Source organism: Triticum urartu, chromosome 7A (assembly GCF_056163025.1).
Source record: "Triticum urartu cultivar PI428250 chromosome 7A, HENAU_Tu73, whole genome shotgun sequence".
NCBI lineage: Eukaryota > Viridiplantae > Streptophyta > Magnoliopsida > Poales > Poaceae > Triticum > Triticum urartu.
Genome location: NC_141879.1, coordinates 737,154,853 through 737,176,901, shown reverse-complemented (window position 1 = coordinate 737,176,901; position 22,049 = coordinate 737,154,853). Strand labels below are relative to the sequence as shown.

General features: G+C 42.1%; 1 protein-coding gene across 1 annotated transcript; it reads right to left on the bottom strand.

Annotated features, from left to right (window-relative positions):
* Nucleotides 1-4,573: 4,573 nt before the first annotated feature.
* LOC147962496 (uncharacterized) lies at nt 4,574-21,635 on the bottom strand. The gene is made up of 3 exons (XM_087534674.1): nt 21,336-21,635; nt 8,643-9,027; nt 4,574-4,713 (listed from the first exon to the last, which is right to left on the bottom strand). Exons 1-3 carry the CDS (start codon nt 21,633-21,635, stop codon nt 4,574-4,576), a joined length of 825 nt encoding a protein of 274 aa, XP_087390800.1.
* Nucleotides 21,636-22,049: the final 414 nt, after the last annotated feature.

The following is a 22,049-nucleotide window of genomic DNA, read 5'->3' as shown; positions in this document are numbered from 1 at the left end:
GTCGTTGTAGAATTTCTTAGCATCCTCAATTGTGTCAAACACCATGCTAACATAGGGTGGCAATGGCTGCGATGAAACATCTCCATCATCTGAATCATCTTGCATTGCATCATCAGAATGCAACAAACCCTCTGAAATTTCACCAACACCAAAAGAAAAGTTCCCTTGGACATAGTTCTCTTCCCCTTCAGTCCCAGCTTCTTGCGAAGGAGGCACATGATTCTTTTAGAAAGAAAAATAGAGAGTCAATTAACAGGCATCATTTTTTAGCCTACATGTGACAGGCATTCAACTACACTAGATTACTCCCTGTGGTTTTTTCGCACAACAACATACACAATCAAATCACATCAGAGGCATTTTCACATGAGTGATTTTGTTTCTTTTTTCCATCAATTATGTTGGTCAACAACAAGCAACAAAACATGGGAGAATGCAACTAAAAATATAGGAGCACTAGTAGAAAACGGGCCTTTAGTCCCAGTTCTGGAACCGGGACTAAAGCCCAAACCTTTAGTCTCAGTTCGCTTACGAACCGAGACTAAAGGGGCTCCATGTGGCCGCTGTCTGGAGCTCCATCATTAATCCCGGTTGGAAAGTATTTGAAAAAAAATTGAATTTTTTTTTGAATTTTTTTCCCGATTTTCAAATTTCCGAATTATTTGACAATTTAATCTCTAATCACCCCTCATCACTGCTCAATTTAATCTATAATCTCTGTTTCTAATCTCCCCTCGTCATTCAAAATCGTCTAACTTGCCAGCCGGTCACCCATCCTATCACTACTCCAGCCTGAGCACGCTTCACTTTCGAGTTCTATTCCCCCTAGTTTCCAAGTCCGCACTTGTTGTTTTCCTGACAATAGTAAGATGTCAATCCTTTTAACCCTCAAGAGTTTAGCTTGAGCATGAAGTCACACGTATCACTATTTGAGTTTGAAACTATTATTCTAAAAAACAATAATTATTTAGTAACACTAATATTTCTTGAATAAGTAATTTGACCATAGTTTGACCACAGTTTGACCAGATTTGACTAAAAATTCAAAAAACCTGAAATAATTATTTAGTAACACTAATATTATTGAATAATCATGCAGTAACACTAATATTTATTGAATGAATAGTTTGACCACAGTTTGACAAGATTTAACCAAAATTCAAAAAAACTAAAATTTGAGCATATCTTTTTTTCCTTTTAGAATTTGAGGATTCTAAAAAATTGCAAACGGCCTATGGCCGTCAAAATTGGATGCAGATTTTCATGGTGAACATTTTGATATATTATTCGTTTTTTCCGACATCGTATGCAAAAGTTAGAGACGTTTTACTTTTTCATTACACTTTTTTGCAAAACATGTCCAAATTTAAGTTTTTTAATTTTCCTAACTAGTAGATGTAGTAATATAACTACATATCAAAGGATTTTAATTTTTGAAGTTTCTATCATTTTCTTTTGTTTTTTTGAAACTAAAATGGCGATAAGGGGGGGGGGTAGAGTTTGAGACACGAACCCCTTTAGTCCCGGTTTGAGACACGAACCGGGACTAAAGGGTATCACACCCTTTAGTCCCGGTTCGTGTCTCAAACCGGGACTAAAGGTCTAATCTTTAGTCTCGGTTTGAGATACAAACCGGGACTAAAGGGCATCGCACTCTTTAGTCCTGGTTTGTGTCTCAAAGCGGGACTAAATATCCCATTTGAACCGGGACTAATGCCTTCCCGACGCTATAGCCGCTCGAACCGGGAGTAATGCTCACATTACTCTCGGTTTGTAATGCAACCGAGACTAATGTGTACATTGAGCTGTGACCAAAGCCCTTTTTCTACTAGTGGGGCTCATGTTTCAAAGACACAAGAAGCATACCGGGGATGTGCCTTGTTGTACCACACACATGAAACAAAACGAATTTTGCTATGTTTGTCTACATGAGGTTTCATGTTTCAGAGACAGACAGAGCTCATGATTCAGGTACATGAACTCACCCAGCCTTCTTGATGCGATCTGGTCAAAGGAGCTTGGGGAAACACCACTAGGGGGGTTTGTGAACCAGGTTGAAACTCCTACTCGCGGCGGAAGCCACCAAGTGGTGGTTGGAGCTGAGAATGATTGCCGCGGCTGTTCTCAACGCAGGACCCCCTCGGTCAACTCGATTTGCGTCGGATCCAAACATCTGTCGCGTGATATGGTGCGCCATGGTGTTGCAGAGAGGTGAGCTAGAAGGATTAGTTGCCCCGGACGCTGGCGATAGGTGATTTTGCAGCGGGTTGGGGCAGCGCCACACTGGGCCCAGCTCTGTCGGGACAGGGGGCCAGGGGGAATCGTTTTTGCAATAGCGCACTTGTTGCGGGAATTAAGGAGGGGTCAGGCGTGACGTGGATGGTACATTTGACAGTTGTTAGCGTGGGGATCCAACGGCCATCGTGGATGATTTTAACTCATCTGCCAGCCGACACGTAGCGCGACCCCATTAGGCCTTTTCCAAAAGGAAAACTTGGGAACAACCAGCTGATCCAGCACCGGGCGTTCGCCACCTCCCGCGCGTGAAGCGTGTCCCGTACGTGGCCCCCGAGCCGCACTATTCTCCCTTATCTCGCTGGCCACTACATCTTTGTTGGAATATTTTCTGCAAGAACATCTGTGTTGCAAAAGTTCCTTCCGCAACAACATTGATGTTGCAAAAAATTGAAGACACAAAAAGAAACTCATCAACAAGATGTTTGTTGCAAAAAATGCAACAAGACATCTATTGCAAAAAAATGCAACAAGACCTCTGTTGCAAAAATATATATGCAACTAGTGGGGTGACCTGCGCATTTGTGCGGCTAGATTTGTTACCATTTTCTATGTTTGCGTAATTATCATGTCGGGTTTTAGCTATATGTAGATTATTCTACTTTCGAATACTGTTATGTCATTTGGTGTCAAACTACAACTTTTGGCCCAAATATAGCATGCAAATCTCATCTGGTATGGTTGTCTGGTTAGCTTACGGAAATTTGGTATCTGATTTTGTATACTACAATATTAGCATTTATGTATCATTGAAAAAATAAATAGCACATAAAATGGTAACAAAAAGCTTTGGAACTTCTGTTAATGTGTGTCCCTTAACAAAGTGTTTTATGGGTATGTCTAGGGCACATCTAGATGTGTCATAGTTACTGCATATCTAAATGACCTAATCAAGTATAAAAAAGAAAATACCCACACAAATCTTCGTGTATGATCAATGATATAAGACTTAGATGTGCAATACATATGGCACATCTAGATGTGATTTAGCAAATTCTTTTTCAATGATACATAAAATGCTAATATTGTATTATATTAAATAAAACATGTTTTCTTGAGATATGCATTTTATATGTTTTATTGCTCGATTTTGAAGTGTGGCCTTGTAAGAGTTGGACAATTTGAATATTTGGCTTTCGTCTTCTCGCAAAAAGAATATATTCTTGTAGAAAAATTAGAATTGTGATGGATAATAATATTTCCTTTTTTTCTCCGCCTAACCATTTTTTTAACTTTAATTGCTATTTTTGCACAACATAAACTTTGTACAAAGTGTTGCTTACTATTATTATTCTTAGATATATTACTTGTGATCATTGGTTCATGTATATGCCACCAGTTGTATCCTATATGACTCATATCAACCTACACATGCTTACGAATCTATTTTTCCTAACACACACACACACACACACACACACACACACACACACACACACACACACACACACACATGGTTATACATCTAAGCATCCATGCACGTTGCTACATCGAGATATTTAACATTATGGCTGCATTTGGCATTTCAGTGGATTATCATAATCTCGTTTGCTCAATCCGCCTTTCCTTGAAACATACAAATCTACTTGCTAATTTATACATACTTAATTGCAAGGGATATAAATTCCTTTCAATTTGTTGTGTTATACACCTCGTCACGACATTTCTTTAACCCTTGCTACGACTTCTCTGCTACTGTAAACATGCTTTCCTGTTTATTGTGATGACGTGGTTAGTTTTTTTGTTAGTTATATACCCATATGTCATGGTTAAAAGCCTTTCTACTCTTTTTCTTCAATCAGTCCTGAGCTTCGTGATGAAATTACCATAAATGTGCATGTCTTTCTGATATAAATATTTTTTTCCAATGTTTTGGAATCCACACAGATTTAATTATTCGCTTCCAAAAATTGATGAAATTCTATAATTACGATTTTTTAGATGGATGATTTTTAAATAGGTCATTGTTTATTTGCTTTGCCGACTCATCAATTTGCTACTGACTGCTTTTTCTCCATGTATCGGGCTCTTTTTTTAACACGATACTGAATGGGTATGATAGACTGAACACTACATGATCTTCTTTTTTCGATAAAGGACATTTCATTGAATAGATATATCGAGGTGATACAATCGCATCGAAAGAAAGCCCGGCCTCTGCATAGCTAGATGCACAAAGCCAAAAAATCGAGAATGCCCTAAGAATAAAAATAGTTCGGTACAAAGCAAAGCAAATAAATCGTGTCGAGGCTAAGGTGCGGTAGATTCTATCCGTAGATCACACCGCCATCCATGGGGGTAGAAAACCTCCATGGCCGAACGCTATAGCCATGTAGACGCCATCATAAAAAGGTCCCTGTCCTCCGGCCTCTGCAGGATAGACCAAGTACGGAACCATCGTGTACAGACATGAATAACCTACATAAGAGATGAGACACATTTGTTATTGAAGATCACATCCTTCCTGGTAAGTCACAGTGCCCAGCATAAGGCCGCCGCTCCCACTAGAATATGTGCAGAAAATTCTATATCAATACCCCGCAACCAGTTGCCGAACATATTCCGTCCACTACGTGGTGGGTATAAATTAGAAGCTACTTGAACTATGGCCCAAACTGCCTGAGCGAATTTGCACTCAAAGAATAAGTGTCTAATAGTCTCTTCATGATGGCAAAAGACACATGTCTTAGAACCATGCCAGTTTCTCGTGCCAGATTATCTCTAATTAGGATGACTCCTCTATGTAGAAACCAGAGGAAAATCTTCACTCTTAGAGGAATTTTGAGCTTCCACAATTTCCTGTTATCAACTGGAACATCACAATGAACCATTGCATCATACATGGATTTGACCAAAAATTTGACATTCTGATGCAAGTTCCATCGAAAATCGTCCGGCTCACCTGACAGTTGAATGTCCTCCAGACGAGTGAGTAATTCATTCCATGTTGCCAGGCGAGGGCCAAGAAGGTCCCTACGGAAAGAAATATCAGGTTTTTGTTGTCCGAAAACTTGTTTGATCGTGACAAATTTATGTCTGGCAATCCTGTACAAGCTCGGATATTGCACCATTAGTGGGTTGTTCCCTAGCTAGGTGTCTTCCCAGAATCGAACCTGAGCACCATCCCTAACCAAGAAGGTCCCAAATTGGAAGAAGAATTCCTTGGCCTTCATCATGCCACTCTAAAAATGTGAATCCCCGGGTTTCCAATGAACTTGAGAAATGGCATTGGATCCCACATACTTGTTGCGAATGATTTCCTGCCATACCCCATTCTCAGAGAGTAGTTTGTAAACCCACTTGCTGATAAGAGCAATATTTTTTATCTCAAGGTCTTGAATTCCCAGCCCCCTTTAATTTTAGGTCTGCATAATACGTTCCACCTAGCCAGTCGATATTTCTTGGATTCATTATCGCACTGCCAAAAAAATCTGGATCTAAAGTAGTCTAGTCGCTGGAGAACCCCTTTCGGTAGGTGGAAGAATGACAACATATATGGAACCATGTTGCTTAGGACAGAATTGATCAAGATCAAATGTCCCCCGTAAGACAAGAGTTTGGCCTTCCAACTGGCTAAACGTTTCTCAAGTCTCTCTTCCACATGCTTCCACTCAGCGATTGTTAAACGCCGATAGTGTATGGGAATACCCAGACATCGAATCGGAAACTGCCCGAGCTGACATCCAAAAATCTCAGCATACTCAGGTGCTGATTCTGCAGCATCGCCAAAGCAAAAGAGTTCACTCTTATGAAAATTGATTTTGAGACCAGAAAGTTCCTCAAAAGCACATAAGAGCAACTTGAGATTTCTTGCCTTGTCTAGATCGTGATCCAAGAAAAGGATAGTGTCATCCGCATATTGTAGAATAGGTAGACCATCTTCTACCAAGTGTGGAATGACACCACTGATTTGGCCGTCCAGCTTAGCCCGCTCAACAAGGGTAGCTAGCATGTTGGCCACAATGTTAAACAAAATAGGAGAGGCGGGGTCCCCTTGGCAAAGCCCCTTCCTTATCTGAAAATAGTTGCCAACGTCATCATTAACTTTTATGGCCACACTGCCTCCAGAAACAAAGCTCTCTACCCAACGACACCATTTTGGTGAAAACCCCTTCATGCGCAAAGTTTGCAACAGAAAGGGCCACTTAACTTTATCGTAGGCTTTTTCAAAATCTATTTTAAGAATGACACCATTCAAGTTTTTCCGGTGAACTCATGTACAGTTTCATGCAGGAGACCACTCCATCTAATATGTTGTGGCCTTGCATAAATGTTGTTTGACTGGGCTTTATGACATGGTCAGCCACCCCGTTCAACCGATTAGTTGCGACCTTCGTAAAGATTTTAAAACTTACATTCAGAAGGCAAATCGGTCGATATTGTTGAATACAATTAGCCTCCTTAATCTTGGGCAATAGAATAATTTCCCCAAAGTTTAAACGAGAAATATCAAGGTCTTCAGTATGTAGTTGGTTAAACAACGAAACCAAGTCTGCCTTAATCACGTCCCAAAAACATTGATAGAACTCTGCGGGAAAGCCATCTGGACCCGGAGCTTTGTTGTGTTCCATTTGAAACACCGCGGTTCGAATTTCCTCCTCAGAGAACGGGGAGGTTAGGAATTCATTTTCCGCTTCCGTAACTTGAGGGATGTCATGAGTAACAGATTCATCTAACTGAAAATTTGTCTCAGCTGAAGGTCCAAAAAGCTCCTTGTAATACTTAGTAATGAAAGTTCTAAGCGGTGCGTCCCCCTCAATTCGGCCTTCCTCCTGGTCAAGGGTGAATATGTGTTTTCTTTCTATGTCTGCCATTGGCAAGCATATGAAAGTATTCCGTATTATCATCACCTTGCACAAGCGAATCCGCCTTACAACGTTGGTACCATTTAATCTCTTCCTCATGTAATAGGCAGGCAATCTGCTCAATTAGATTGCTTTTTTGCTCAATCTCAACAGCAGACAGAGGCCTGACCTCCACTATTTTATCAAGGGAATCAATTAAGGTAGATAGTCATAGTTTTTTCTTTTTTGTAAATGCCAGCAGTATGCTTGGCCCATCCACGAAGGAATCGGCGCAAGGCGCTAATTCGATTGTTCCATCGTTGAATGGGTTTGTTACCATGAGGTTGACGCGCCCACACTTTCTTAACAAGGTCATGAAATCCCTCTCTAGTGAGCCATCCCAATTCAAATTTAAACTGGTGATGGTTAGAACTTGGGATTGGTTGTCCAAAATCGGTTAGCAAAGGAGCGTGATCTAATAAGGCCTCAATATGTTCTAGAGCCCGAACTGATGATAGGGGGTATTTATATTCCCAGTCGGTGGTAACTAGCACTTGGTCAAGTTTTCCAAATGTTGGCACTGATCGGTTATTGGCCCAGGTATACTGACGGCCAGACATCGTGATCTCCCTCAGATCCAGGCTGTCAATAACAGCATTAAAGAGGAAAGGCCACCTAGTATCAAACCGGTCATTGTTTTTTTCCTGCTGATATCGAAGGATATTAAAATCTCCCCCTATTAACATGGGGTGGGGATTGTCTTGGCAGGTATTAACAAGTTCTTTTAGAAATGCAGACTTAAACTCCTCTTGAGTGGCGCCATATACAGCCATCAGACTCCAAAGGAAGTTGTTGGACTTATTTCAAAGGTGGAATTTTATATGATAATCCCCCTTTGACGTGGACAATAGTTGCAAGTAAGTAGAGTTAATACCTAGCAATATTCCACCGGACCACCGGACCTCCCGGTCGGCGGCAATACGTGCCACTCGTATTCCAAACCAGTTGAAAAGTGGTCGAGAGTACGTGTTGGAAAATCATGTTTGCCCGACTCAGTGATAGCTACAAAGTCCAACACATGATCCTTTACACAATCGGCAATGCGTTTGTGTTTAGCCAAGTCACCAAGACCTCTGCTATTACAAAACATGCCTCTCATGCTGAACCAATTTTTTGTTTAGAGACCTTAGCCTTCTTAGAAGAGCGCCCTCTTTTCTTTGCTGAGTTAGACTTGTTCTTGCGCACCGACACGACAAGCTCACAAAGCGTAGTGTCGCGTACAGTATCGTCAAGGTCTACTTCAGTCGTGTCTTTAACTAAATGAGAGAGAAGCTTGCCTTCATGATTGGCATCAGCATCCTCATCCTCCTCATCTGACATGGGAGGGTCAACAAAACTCGACAATTTAGGAGCAACCGTAAGCCGGTCGAACTCCACTTGTTTAAGAGCCTTAACCAAAAATCTACATCTTTCTCATTACGTCCTAGTGACACTCCAAGTCTAGTGATATTTGAAGAAACTTTGGATTTGTCAAAAGACATAAACATTTGCGAGAAGGGGTACCTTTGAAGTCGAGGTTGCGGACAGCCGTCCTACGCATGGCCTTCACCATAGAGTCCTCATCGGTGGCTGCAGAACCATCAGTCCCGACGTAATGACGCCCGCTGCGCCTCAGCGGAGAAGGAGAAACATCGGTCGTCGAGCCCATCCCGGCGCCTCCGAGAGGCGGAGTAGTCTGTTGCGGCGATGAAGAAGACATCTCGGCGACCCCGAGAGGCGGAGTAGACAGTTGTGGCGATGAAGAAGAAGATTGTATGGGCTGCTCCTCAACCTCCTCGAGGTCGGATGCTGATGCCCCCCCCGGTGACGGGAGAGTAGATGACAGCGCTCGCAGCTGCGCCATGGCCGACTCCTGGCCAGCTCGAGCGGGCGGGGAGAAGATCACTCCCTGATGCTACCTCTTGAGCACTGCGTTGGTTTTCCCTTGAAGAGGAAAGGGTGATGCAGTAAAGCAGCGTAAGTATTTCCCTCAGTTTTTGAGAACCAAGGTATCAATCCAGTAGGAGACCACGCGCGAGTCACCTCATACCTACACAAACAAATAAGAACCTCGCAACGAACGCGATAAAGGGGTTGTCAATCCCTTCACGGCCACTTGCAAGAGTGAGATCTGATAGAGATAATAATAATAAGATAAATATTTTTTGTATTTTTATTATATAGATTGAAAGTAAAGATTGCAAAATAAAATAGATTGAAAACTTGTATGATGGAAAATAGACCCGGGGGCCATAGGTTTCACTAGTGGCTTCTCTCAAGATAGCATAAGTATTACGGTGGGTGAACAAATTACTGTCGAGCAATTGATAGAAAAGCGAATAATTATGAGAATATCTAGGCATGATCATGTATATAGGCATCACGTTCGTGACAAGTAGACCAAAACGATTCTGTATCTACTACTATTACTCCACACATCGACCGCTATCCAGCATGCATCTAGAGTATTAAGTTCATAAGAACAAAGTAACGGCTTAAGCAAGATGACATGATGTAGAGGGATAAACTCATGCAATATGATATAAACCCCATCTTTTATCCTCGATGGCAACAATACAATACGTGTCGTTTCCCCAATTGTCACTGGGATCGAGCACCGCAAGATTGAACCCAAAGCTAAGCACTTCTCCCATTGCAAGAAAGATCAATCTAGTAGGCCAAACCAAACTGATAATTCAAAGAGACTTGCAAAGATAAACCAATCATACATAAAAGAATTCAAAGAAGAATCAAATATTGTTCATAGATAATCTGGATCATAAACCCACAATTCATCGGATCTCGACAAACACACCGCAAAAGAAGATTACATCGAATAGATCTCCAAGAGAATCGAGGAGAACTTTGTATTGAGATCCAAAGAGAGAGAGGAAGCCATCTAGCTACTAGCTATGGACCCGAAGGTCTAAAGTAAACTACTCACACATCACCGGAGAGGCCATGGAGTTGATGTAGAGGCCCTCCGTGATCAATGCCCCTTCCGGCGGAGCTCCGAAAAAGGCCCCCAGATGGGATCTCTTGGGTACAGAAGGTTGCGGCAGTGAAATTAGGTTTTTGTGGTGCTCCTGGATGTTTGCGGGGTACGTGGACTTATATAGGAGGAAGAAGTAGGTCGGTGGAGCAATGAGGGGCCCACGAGGGGTGGAGGGCGCGCTGATAACCCACAAGTATTGGGGATCGCAACAGTTTTCGATAAGTAAGAGTGTCGAACCCAACGACGAGCTGAAGGTAGAACAAATATTCCCTCAAGTTCTATCGACCACCGATACAACTCTACGCACGCTTGACGTTCGCTTTACCTAGAACAAGTATGAAACTAGAAGTACTTTGTAGGTGTTGTTGGATAGGTTTGCAAGATAATAAAGAGTACGTAAATAAAAGGTAGGGGCTGTTGTAAGGTAAGAAACAATAAAGTAAATATAGCGACTATGGAGAAGTGGTGGTAGGAGTTGCGAAATTTCCCCTAAGCAATTGACTACTTTACTAGACCGATAGCAAGTATAATGTGGGAGAGGCCACTGCTAGCATGTCATCCCTGACTTGGAATTCTATGCACTTATGATTGGAACTATTAGCAAGCATCCGCAACTACTATTGTTCATTAAGGTAAAACCCAACCATAGCATTAAGATATATTGACCCCCCTTCAATCCTGTATGCATCAATTTCTATGCTAGGTTGAAGCTTCTATCACTCTTGCCCTCCAATACATAGTCCTATCAACATACAACTAACCCTAGGGTGTGATCCACGTGCGCAATCATATGATGGGCACCAAAGGACAGCAACATAACCACAAGCAAATTAAATCAATTATAGCAATTCATCAACCACCGATAGGACAACGAAAATCTACTCAGACATCATAGGATGGAAACACATCATTGGATAATAATATGAAGCATAAAGCACCATGTTCAAGTAGAGGGTACAGAGGGTTGTGGGAGATTGGACCGCTGTAGATAGAGGGGGGAAGGTGATGGAGATGTTGGTGAAGATGGCGGAGGTGTTGGTGTAGATCGCGGTGATGATGATGGCCCCCGGTGGCACTCCGGTGCCACCGGAAGCGAGGGGGAGAGAGCCCCCCTCCTTATTCTTCTTCCTTGACCTCCTCCCTAGATGGGAGAAGGGTTTCCCCTCTGGTCCATGGCCTCCATGGCATGGGAGGGGCGAGAGCCCCTCCGAGATCGGATCTGTCTCTCTGTCTCTCTCTGTTTCTGCATTCTCAGATTCTTCCCTTTCACCGTTTCTTATATTTCCGGAGATCCGTAACTCCGATTGGGATGAAATTTTAACACGATCTCTATCTGGAAATTAGCTTTATTGCGGCGAAAGAATGGCATCAACCGCCTTACGGGTGGCCCACGAGGGTCAGGGGCACGCCCCCTGCCTCATGGCCACCTCGGGCACCGTCTCGCGTGGATTTTTCTTCCCAATAATCATATATATTCCAAAAAAATCTCCATCAGTTTTTATCCCGTTTGGACTCCGTTTGATATGGATATTCTGCGAAACAAAAAACATGCAACAAATAGGAACTGGCACTGGGCACTGGATCAATATGTTAGTCCCAAAAATAGTATAAAAAGTTGCCAAAAGTATATGAAAGTTGAATAATATTGGCATGGAACAATCAAAAATTATAGATACGACGGAGACGTATCATCATCCCCAAGCTTAATTCCTGCTCGTCCTCGAGTAGGTAAATGATAAAAAAGATAATTTTTGATGTGAAATGCTACCTAGCATAATCTTAATCATATGTCTAATCATGGCATGAATATTAAGACACGAGTGATTCAAAGCAATAGTCTATCATTTGACATAAAAACAATAATACTTCAAGCCTACTAATAAAGCAATCATGTCTTTTCAAAATAACAAGGCCAAAGAAAGTTGTCCCTACAAAATCATATAGTCTGGCTATGCTCCATCTTCACCACACAAAATACTCACATCATGCACAACCCCTATGACAAGCCAATCAATTGTTTCATACTTTTTACGTTCTCAAACCTTTTCAACTTTCACGCAATACATGAGTGTGAGCCATGGACATAGCACTATAGGTGGAATAGCATATGATGGTGGAGAAGACAAAAAGGAGAAGATAGTCTCACATCAACTAGGCGTATCAACGGGCTATGGAGATGCCCACCAATAGATATCAATGTGAGTGAGTAGGGATTGCCATGCAACGGATGCACTAGAGCTATAAGTATATGAAAGCTCTAACTAAAACTAAGTGGGTGTGCATCCAACTTGCTTGCTCATGAAGACCTAGGGCATTTGAGGAAGCCCATTGTTGGAATATAAAAGCCAAGTCCTATAATGAAAATTCCCACTAGTATATGAAAGTGATAACTCAAGAGACTCTCTATATGAAGAACATGGTGCTACTCTGAAGCACAAGTGTGGTAAAAGGATAGTAACATTGCCCCTTCTCTCTTTTTCTCTCCTTTTTTCTCTTTTCTTTTCTTTTTTTCTCTTTTTTTTTTGTAGGCTTCTTTGGCCTCTCTCCTTTTGGGGGGGGCTTCTTTGGCCACTTTTATTTTGATAACCTCACATGGGACAATGTTCTAATAATGATGATCATCACACTTTTATTTACTTACAACTCAATATTACAACTCGATATCTAGAACAAAGATATGACTCTATATGAATGCCTCTGGCGGTGTACCGGAATGTGCAATGATCTAGCGTAGCAATCACATCAAAAAACGGACAAGCCATTAAAACATCATGCTAGCTATCTTACGATCATGCAAAGCAATATGACAATGAATGCTCAAATCATGTATATGATGATGATGAGAGTTTTATGTAGGATTTTATGACTAACTATTGCAAGGAATCAAACACATCATATTCAGTGATCTACAAGTTTTATGTAGGATTTTATGACTAACCATGTGAATGACCAATTCCTGTCATCTCTCTAAATAGATATAAGTGAAGCAAGAGAGTTCAATTATTTCTACAAAAGATATGCCCACGCTCTAACAAATCTAAGTGAAGCAAAAGAGCATTTTACAAAGGGTGGTTTTCTATGTAAAGAGAAACAGGCAATCCAAACTTCAAATGATATAAGTGAAGCACATGAAGCATTCTATAAAGCCATACTTAAAAGATATAAGTGAAGTGCATAGAGCATTCTATAAATCAATCAAAGACTATCTCATACCAGCATGGTGCATAAAAGAAAAATGAAAACTAAAAGCAAATGACGTTCCAAGATTGCACATATCGCATGAACGAAACGAATCCGAAAACATACCGATACTTGTTGAAGAAAGAGGGGGTGTCTTCCGGGGCATCCCCAAGCTTAGACACTTGAGTCTCCTTGAATATTTACTTGGGGTGCCTCGGGAATCCCCAATCTTGAGCTCTTGCCTCTCTTCCTTCTTCTCACATCGAGACCTTCTCGATCATCGAACACTTCATCCACACAAAACTTCAACAGAAAACTCGGTAAGATCCGTTAGTATAATAAAGCAAATCACTACTCTAAGTACTGTTGCAAACCAATTCATATATTTTTTTTGCATTGTGTCTACTGTAGTATAACTTTTTCATGGCTTAATCCACTAATATAAATTGATAGTTTCATCAAAACAAGCAAACTATGCATCAAAAACAGAATCTGTCTAAAACAGAATAGTCTGTAGAAATCTGAACATTCACCATACTTGTGATACTTGAAAAATTCTACCAAAATTAGGAAAAATAAACAATTTGTACAGGAAGACAGTGCAAAAAGAATCAGAACCGTTTGACCTTTCAGTTAAAAATGTAAAATCGCACACTACAGCCAAAGTTTCTGTCCTGCACCGTACAAACCATCAAGCAAATGTAAACATCCTAAAGGCAAACCTTGGCACATTATTTTTAAACTTTATAAAAGGACACAACAGAAATAAATGACTCTCTAAAACTTCTGGGTTGTCTCCCTGGCAGCACTTTCTTTAAAGCCATTAAGCTAGGCATATAGTGTTCAAGTAATGGATCTACCCGGATCCCAAGGTATATCAAAGCCAATTTTAATTAACAATGATTTGTAATTTAGTGGTGAGCACAAGGTAACATATATCATGTAATGACGAAGTCTAACTCTCTTCCTATACATCGGCATGTCATAAAAGAACAATTCATGCACACATAATAAAGGCCAATGCATAGTCTCTACTCCTAATGGAGCAGTCCGTACGTCGTTCGTTCGTTCGCACCCTCCGATCGAAGGAACACATTGCCCCACCGATTTCTTTCCAAAAATTCCACTTCCTGTTTTCGATGGAAGGAACAAATCTCTTGCTTGCTCCCGTTTCCGGTTTTCTAGCGTGCTTTTCTTTCCTACCAAATACAACATCCTACGATCACGCCCCCTCTCCTCCCAACTTTGGTGCGAGGGTTAGGTCGAACTATAGATGGAACACGGCTGCCGCCACGCTCCCGCTCAAACGCCGCCATATCCTGTCTGTTGGCCTCCTCCATCGCCGAATCTGACAGCCGTTAGCAGTCTATATGGCTGGGCAATGGTCATGGCGAGGACGGCACCAGCGCAGACGTTGAGAGCGTTCGTGCAGCCATGGGCCATGCCTGCGGCAGTAGCGTGGGATGGGAGGGACGAGCCGCCCTGCCTGATAGGAGGTAAGCGTTGGTGCATCCGTGTAGACGGCGCCAATGCGCCACGGCAAAAGTGGAGTACGGGCGCGTTTGTTCTTATTTCTCGATGAAGATTTTCACGGACATGGTCAGGGCGTCATCGATCTTGCTTGATCTGCACAGCCATATGTCGGCTGCTTTTCAGCTCACATCTGTGGTTTCTCTGGTACCTACAGCTAGCTCGGTCATGTGCTTTCGGCTTTGGCGGTATCTTGAAAGGGCAAGGAATTCTCAAGGAAAGACATGGTAAATCGCTTGCTCTAAGTATCTCGTCGTGCACGCGTGGATTAGCCCAACTTTGATTGTTTTGCTAGAATAGGCACTAGATTTTGATGTTTGAGCTAATACTAAGGAGCCGAGGAGAGATCAGCTACCCAAAGCCAGATGTTTGGTCAACAAATCGAAAGGTGCAAATTAAACTCTTCCAAACCCAAATCAGCTACACTTCTCAGTTCTTGGCGAGAAGATGGTAGAAGCCAGAGGCATAATGGCCTTCACGGATATTGATGAGGGTGCAGACTGCCATTGCGTTATATTAAGATAACATCGTAAATGATCAAGGCATGCTGTAGAATTGATGATCTCATAAGCGACTAGCCACAACCTCGTTCCTTGTGATGGACTTACTGCAGGTTTGGCCTAGATTTTTTTCCAGCATTTATAGATATTTCGTTGGTTCAACTGCTTGACCATTTTGTATATTTTTCCTTTACATGCCAGTAATATTTCGTGTCCTTGAGGTGCAGATACTTTCTACTGAAATTTTCATATAAAATACCCTGTATTTTATATGATTATGTTACAAATGTTGTCAATATGCTTAATCCAACTCATTACATTGTGCTTAAGTCATATATGTCGCTCCAACTCACCGAGAAGTTGGAGGTGGTGTGCGTTTCGTCATGAACGAGGAGGTTCAACACCCTTTGTAATTCACTTTAACTATTTCTATTTTTCCTTCTGTTCTTGCGTGGTTTTTCGTTTCTACATAGTCATTGTTTCGTGTTGCTTGTCTGCCTATGTCGAAGAAAAACCCCTTTTCTTTTCTCGAACAACACCCAAAGGCATATCCTTTTGCATTAGAACAAACCGCCAAGATGTCTTTCATGTATGTTTTCTCTCAGGTCAATTATGAGACTTCTGTGCACATAGGTTAATGGTTTTTAATTCATCTTAATCACTTATTACAGATATTGACCATGTATGGTGATGGAAGAGGAAAGAAATTACAGGTGCACATTATCTTCATGAAGCTCCGCACGACCTCTGTGATATTGTCACAGTCGCAGGTGGCTAAGTGCACGGCATGTATCTTCATACGGCTTCGCACGACCTCTACGGTGTGGGTTGGGTCGTTGTTCATTTTCTATGAAGCTGGAGTCACTTGATTGAGCCCTAAGGGCTCCGATTTCGAAAAACCAAAAGATAAAGCCTTACAATATACCGTGAATGGGATCCAGTGCTTTCTATACGACATGAGACAGTCCCTTATGAAGTTGATTACAACTTATATGCCCATTGACTAGACTTGCCTAATTTAAGCAAGGACTCAAATGGATGCTCTACAGTCAGACACACCACAACAAACCCTAATAGGTTGCGCGTGTCACAACTCCTAGCAGCAACCGTTACAAAGGTGCAATAGTATAATCACTAGGAACAAGGATTTGGGCGGGAGGACAAGATGGTAGATGCTCAAGAGGATTCAAGAAGGACGAGAAGGCACAGTACTGGCTATAATATTAGTTGAGATGAATCTTGAAAAAAAAAGTCGAGATGTGGAGGTGTGGTGAATTTTACAAAAAAATTATCTGGTAGAATTTTTCTAGAGAGAACAGATTGATTGCATTTGCTTCTTTGCGCAATATGTTTATAATCCAGTGAAAAAATGTTTATTATATATTGTTTGTTTTGTGTTATAAAACATACTAAAAGAGTATTTGATTGTTGGTTTTTAAGTTATTTTTATGGGAGCTGCTACTGGTTGGTCGGCTCCTCGCGAGCCATCTGATCTCGCTCCATCGAGTGGTCGAGCATGTCGTTCCCCATTGCAACAGAGCTAATGTTGCAGAGGCATCTTTGCAACAATGATCATTGCAGAAACCTTGCAACATAGGTAATGTTGCAGTTTTTTTTGCAACAAGATTCTTGTTGCAATTTTTTTTTGCACGGGATCCTTGTTGTAGAAACATTTTGCCAAAAAAAATCATATGCGTCTTGCAACTGTGTCTGTCGCTATTGCAACATGATCCTTGTTGCAAAAATATTTTGCGAAAAAAGCATATGTGTCTAGCAGCTATGTCTATTGCTATTGCAACACGATCCTTGTTGGAGAAACATTTTGCCAAAAAAGGCATATGTGTCTAGCAAATAGAGGGCTCTCCCAGTGAGGAGCCGCGCAAGTTCTTCATGCGTAACACAAACGGCCATCTACTCCGGATGAGGAGTGTCTGGTCCGCGTTCTAACAGTTTGCCGCCTCCTTCATCAGTTCGTTACAGTGGGGAAGATGAGTGGTGGCATGAGCCTCATATGGCCAAGTGTCAAACAAAGGAGGTGGCGGTCACGAGAGCACAATTGGCCGGCTGAGAGGTAACGTTTGCCTATTTTTATTGTAGCAAAAGTTTGATCATTCAACTGGTGTTGGGTATTGCATTGATGCACATATGGATTTGGTAGTGGGAAAGTAGTGCCTGCACCCAACTTCGGTGCACTCACACAGTCAATAGTAAATTCAAAAAAAATCAAAAAATTCTGAAACTTCATGGATCTGATTATGAGCAAAGTTTGGTTACCAAAAATAACATCCACAAATTTTCAGATTTTTTTAAATATTTTGCTAAGTTTTTTAGCGTGGGTGCATCGGGGGTGTGCAAAGTCCCTGGTTGCACAAAAACCACACTCGTTGGTAGTTTCATATAAAATGAAATATAGTTGTTTAGATTTTGGGAGTTTTGACGAAGTTAAAAAATAAGGAGAAGAGAGAGAGAGAGAGAGGGGGGGGGGAGAGTGAGCGTGAGAAAGAGATGCAATTAATTAATTGCGCAAGAAGTTAATTAGCATGCTTGGTATTTAATTAGGCATAGTGGTTAATCAATTTGGAAGTGTTCATGGGTAAGGGCGGCCAGCAGGCTCTCGCCGACATTGGGACCAACATTGCCAATATGGACTTAGGCCACCATGCGCTACGATATGGGCAACCAAGCGTTCCCTAAGATGATCATGCTTTGCATGACGTCCACAAGCTGACGGTTATCGAAACACACGCGGGTGAGGGCAATAGGTGCTCGAGGACAACCAAGGGCTAACGGTCGAGGGCTTTGGCCGTGCCTTCGAGGATGTCAGTTATACCGAGGACAATCGGTCACTCGCCATCATTCTTCAAATATTGTTTCATCCCGTAGCAACGCACGGGTATTTAGCTAGTATAAACAGTTTCTTGCAATTCTATCATATTGGAAACATAGAGAGGTGGAGATATAGTTCCTCTCTCATAATAATTGCAAGTAGGAGCAGAAAGCACATGCATATTATATTCATCAAAATCATCATGTGCAACGGTAAAAGGCAACACATCAATATAATCCTTAATAAGGGCAAACTTCTCCGATATAGTGTAGTTGGGAGAATTCAAAAAGATAATAGGACTATCATGTGTGGGTGCAATAGCAATAATTTCATGTTTAACATAAGGAACTATAGCAAGTTCATCTCCATAAGCATAATTCATATTGGCATCTTGGCCACAAGCATAGCAAGCATCATCAAAAAGGGATATTTCAAAAGAATCAACAGGATCATAACAATCATCATAGCAATCATCCTGCGGTAAGCACGAAGGGAAATTAAACAATGTATGAGTTGAAGAGTTACTCTCATTAGAAGGTGGGCACGGGTAGCTAATCCGCTCTTCCTCCTTTTGTTCTTCGCTCTCCTCCTCATCTTTTTCATTCAATGAGCTCACAATTTCATCAATTTCTTCTTCCATAGACTCCTACAAAATATTAGTCTCTTCTTTGACAGCGGAGTAGTACTCAATATATGGTTCAATATAGGCATTAGAAGCATAATTATCATAGCAATATTTAAGTATGGCAAAATTTTCAGATTTGTAAAGAGTAGCATCATACTTTTCAATCAAAGAAGCAATTTCATAAGGACCCTTAAAAGCAACAAATTCTTCAATTTGTTGAACATCATAGTAATTATAAACACCCTTAGCATACGAAGATACAATTCCATTATCACTAAACTCACATTGAAAGGGAAGGTGTTTCTGAAGGTTTTCAGAACAACAAGTAAAATCATATATTTCACATAAATTCCAAGCATAGCATTGCAAACGATGAATTTGATCCAGTAAAGTTTTCCCTTTTTTAGATATTCGGTGTCGCACATAACAAGCATGCTCATCTAAAGATTTGCCCTCAACTAAGCTAGTTGGGGTTTCAGCACGAGCACATAGGGATCGAAGATGATCCAAGTAATAAGCTTCAGCAGTGTGATGGATTTTGAGTGGTTCTTCAACCATTGGTTTAGTAGGTACAACTAATTTTTTGGTATTTTGCGTTTCCTACCCATAACTAAAGATAAAAAACAACTAATAACAGCAAATAAAAATTACTTCGTGATAAAGCAAACAAGCACACACGAGAATATTCATCCCACGCTATTGCTCCTCGGCAACGGCACCAGAAAAAGGTCTTGATGACCCACAAGTATAGGGGATCGCAACAGTTTTCGATAAGTAAGAGTGTCGAACCCAACGAGGAGCTGAAGGTAGAACAAATATTCCCTCAAGTTCTATCAACCACCGATACAACTCTATGCACGCTTGACGTTCGCTTTACCTAGAACAAGCATGAAACTAGAAGTACTTTGTAGGTGTTGTTGGATAGGTTTGCAAGATAATAAAGAGTACGTAAATAAAAGGTAGAGGCTGTTGTAAGTAAAGAAACAATAAAGTAAATATAGCGAGTGTGGGGAAGTGGTGGTAGGAGTTGCGAAATTGCCCCTAAGCAATTGATTACTTTACTAGACCGATAGCAAGTATTATGTGGGAGAGGCCACTGCTAGTATGCCATCCCTGACTTGGAATTCTATGCACTTATGATTGGAACTATTAGCAAGCATCTGCAACTACTAATGTTCATTAAGGTAAAAGCCAACCATAGCATTAAGATATATTGGTCCCCCTTCAATCCCGTATGCATCAATTTCTATGCTAGGTTGAAGCTTCTGTCACTCTTGCCCTCCAATACATAGTCCTATCAACATACAACTAACCCTAGGGTGTGATCCACGCGCGCGATCATATGATGGGCACCAAAGGACAGCAACATAATCACAAGAAAATTAAATCAATCATAGCAATTCATCAACCACCGATAGGACAACGAAAATCTACTCAGACATCATAGGATGGAAACACATCATTGGATAATAATATGAAGCATAAAGCACCATGTTCAAGTAGAGGGTACATCGGGTTGCGGGAGAGTGGACCGCTGTAGATAGAGGGGGGAAGGTGATGGAGATGTTGGTGAAGATGGCGGAGGTGTCGGTGTAGATCGCGGTGATGATGATGGCCCCCGGTGGCACTCTGGTGCCACCGGAAGCGAGGGGGAGAGAGCCCCCCTCCTTCTTCTTCTTTCTTGACCTCCTTCCTAGATGGGAGAAGGGTTTACCCTCTGGTCCATGGCCTCCATGGCATGGGAGGGGCGAGAGCCCCCCCCCGAGATTCGATCTGTCTCTCTCTGTTTCTGCATTCTCAGATTCTTCCCTTTCACCGTTTCTTGTATTCCCGGAGATCCGTAACTCCGATTGGGCTGAAATTTTAACACGATCTCTATCCGTAAATTAGCTTTCTTGCGGCGAAAGAAGGGCATCAACCGCCTTACGGGTGGCCCACGAGGGTCAGGGGCGTGCCCAGGGGGGCAGGCGCGCCCCCTGCCTCGTGGCCACCTCGGGCACCGTCTCGCATGGATTTTTCTTCCCAAAAATCATATATATTCCAAAAAAAATCTCCGTCAGTTTTATCCTGTTTGGACTCCGTTTGATATGGATATTCTGCGAAACAAAAAACATGCAACAAATAGGAACTGGCACTGGGCACTGGATCAATATGTTAGTCCCAAAAATAGTATAAAAAGTTCCCAAAAGTATATGAAAGTTGAATAATATTGGCATGGAACAATCAAAAATTATAGATACGACGGAGACGTATCACGCCCCCCCCCCCTGCCTCATGGCCTCCTCGATTGTTTCTTCACGCCCACTCCAAGTCTCCTGGGTCACGTTTGTTGAGAAAATCACATTCCCTGAGGTTTCTTTCCGTTTGGACTCCGTTTGATATTCCTTTTCAGTGAAACACTGGAATAGGCAAAAAAACAGCAATTTGGGTTGGGCCTCCGATTAATAGGCTTGTCCAAAAAATAATATAAAAGTGTAAAATAAAGTCCATTAACATCCAAAACAGAAAATATAATAGCATGGAGCAATCAAAAATTATAGATACGTTGGAGACGTATCACCCGACGAGTCGGAGAGGCAGGTGCTGGCGACGGTGGCGGCGATGAAGCGCTCGCAATCACCCCTGCAGGTGCCACCCCGTCAGGTATGGGGCACGCGTGGCTCCCCTCGTCGAGGGGCGGTGCTGACCAGTGAGTCGGAGTCGACAGCACCAAAGACAGGGGAGCCGACGTCGTTGGAGGGACAGCCTTAGATGAAGTATCCGGCACCGTCGAAGAAGACCCCTTTAATGACGAAGAAGCAGCCGTGGCAGGAAGACCTCGATGAGGGTTCGGCGGTGTGACGGCACTAGTCATCTGCATGGGCACCACTCCGCCCGTGGTAGGAAGGGCCGAAGGGTTGTTGGGAGATGAAGTGGGTTTGGACCTCTTGCTTGGATTGTTGCTCTTCACTGTATCCTCCCTGTCATGCCCCTTTTCGCCCCCTGGATCATCGCCATGCTCCCAGACTCGAGGCACAAAATCACTATCAACCCGGAAGTCTGATTTTTCCAGACTATACCGAAACTCATAACATTTTCTTTGAACCACCACATCGGTAGAGAGAGAGAGTCAATTGTGCTGCTTTTGAAAGCATCAAGGTTCAGCACCGCTACCTGGATACGAACAATTCCTCTCCGACGTAAACAGAGAAGATCGACGTCAAGAGTAGCGCCAATCACCGAGCCAACCGCCCACAGACCCAAGAAGTGTCGGAGAGCGTGAGGCACCCCATGC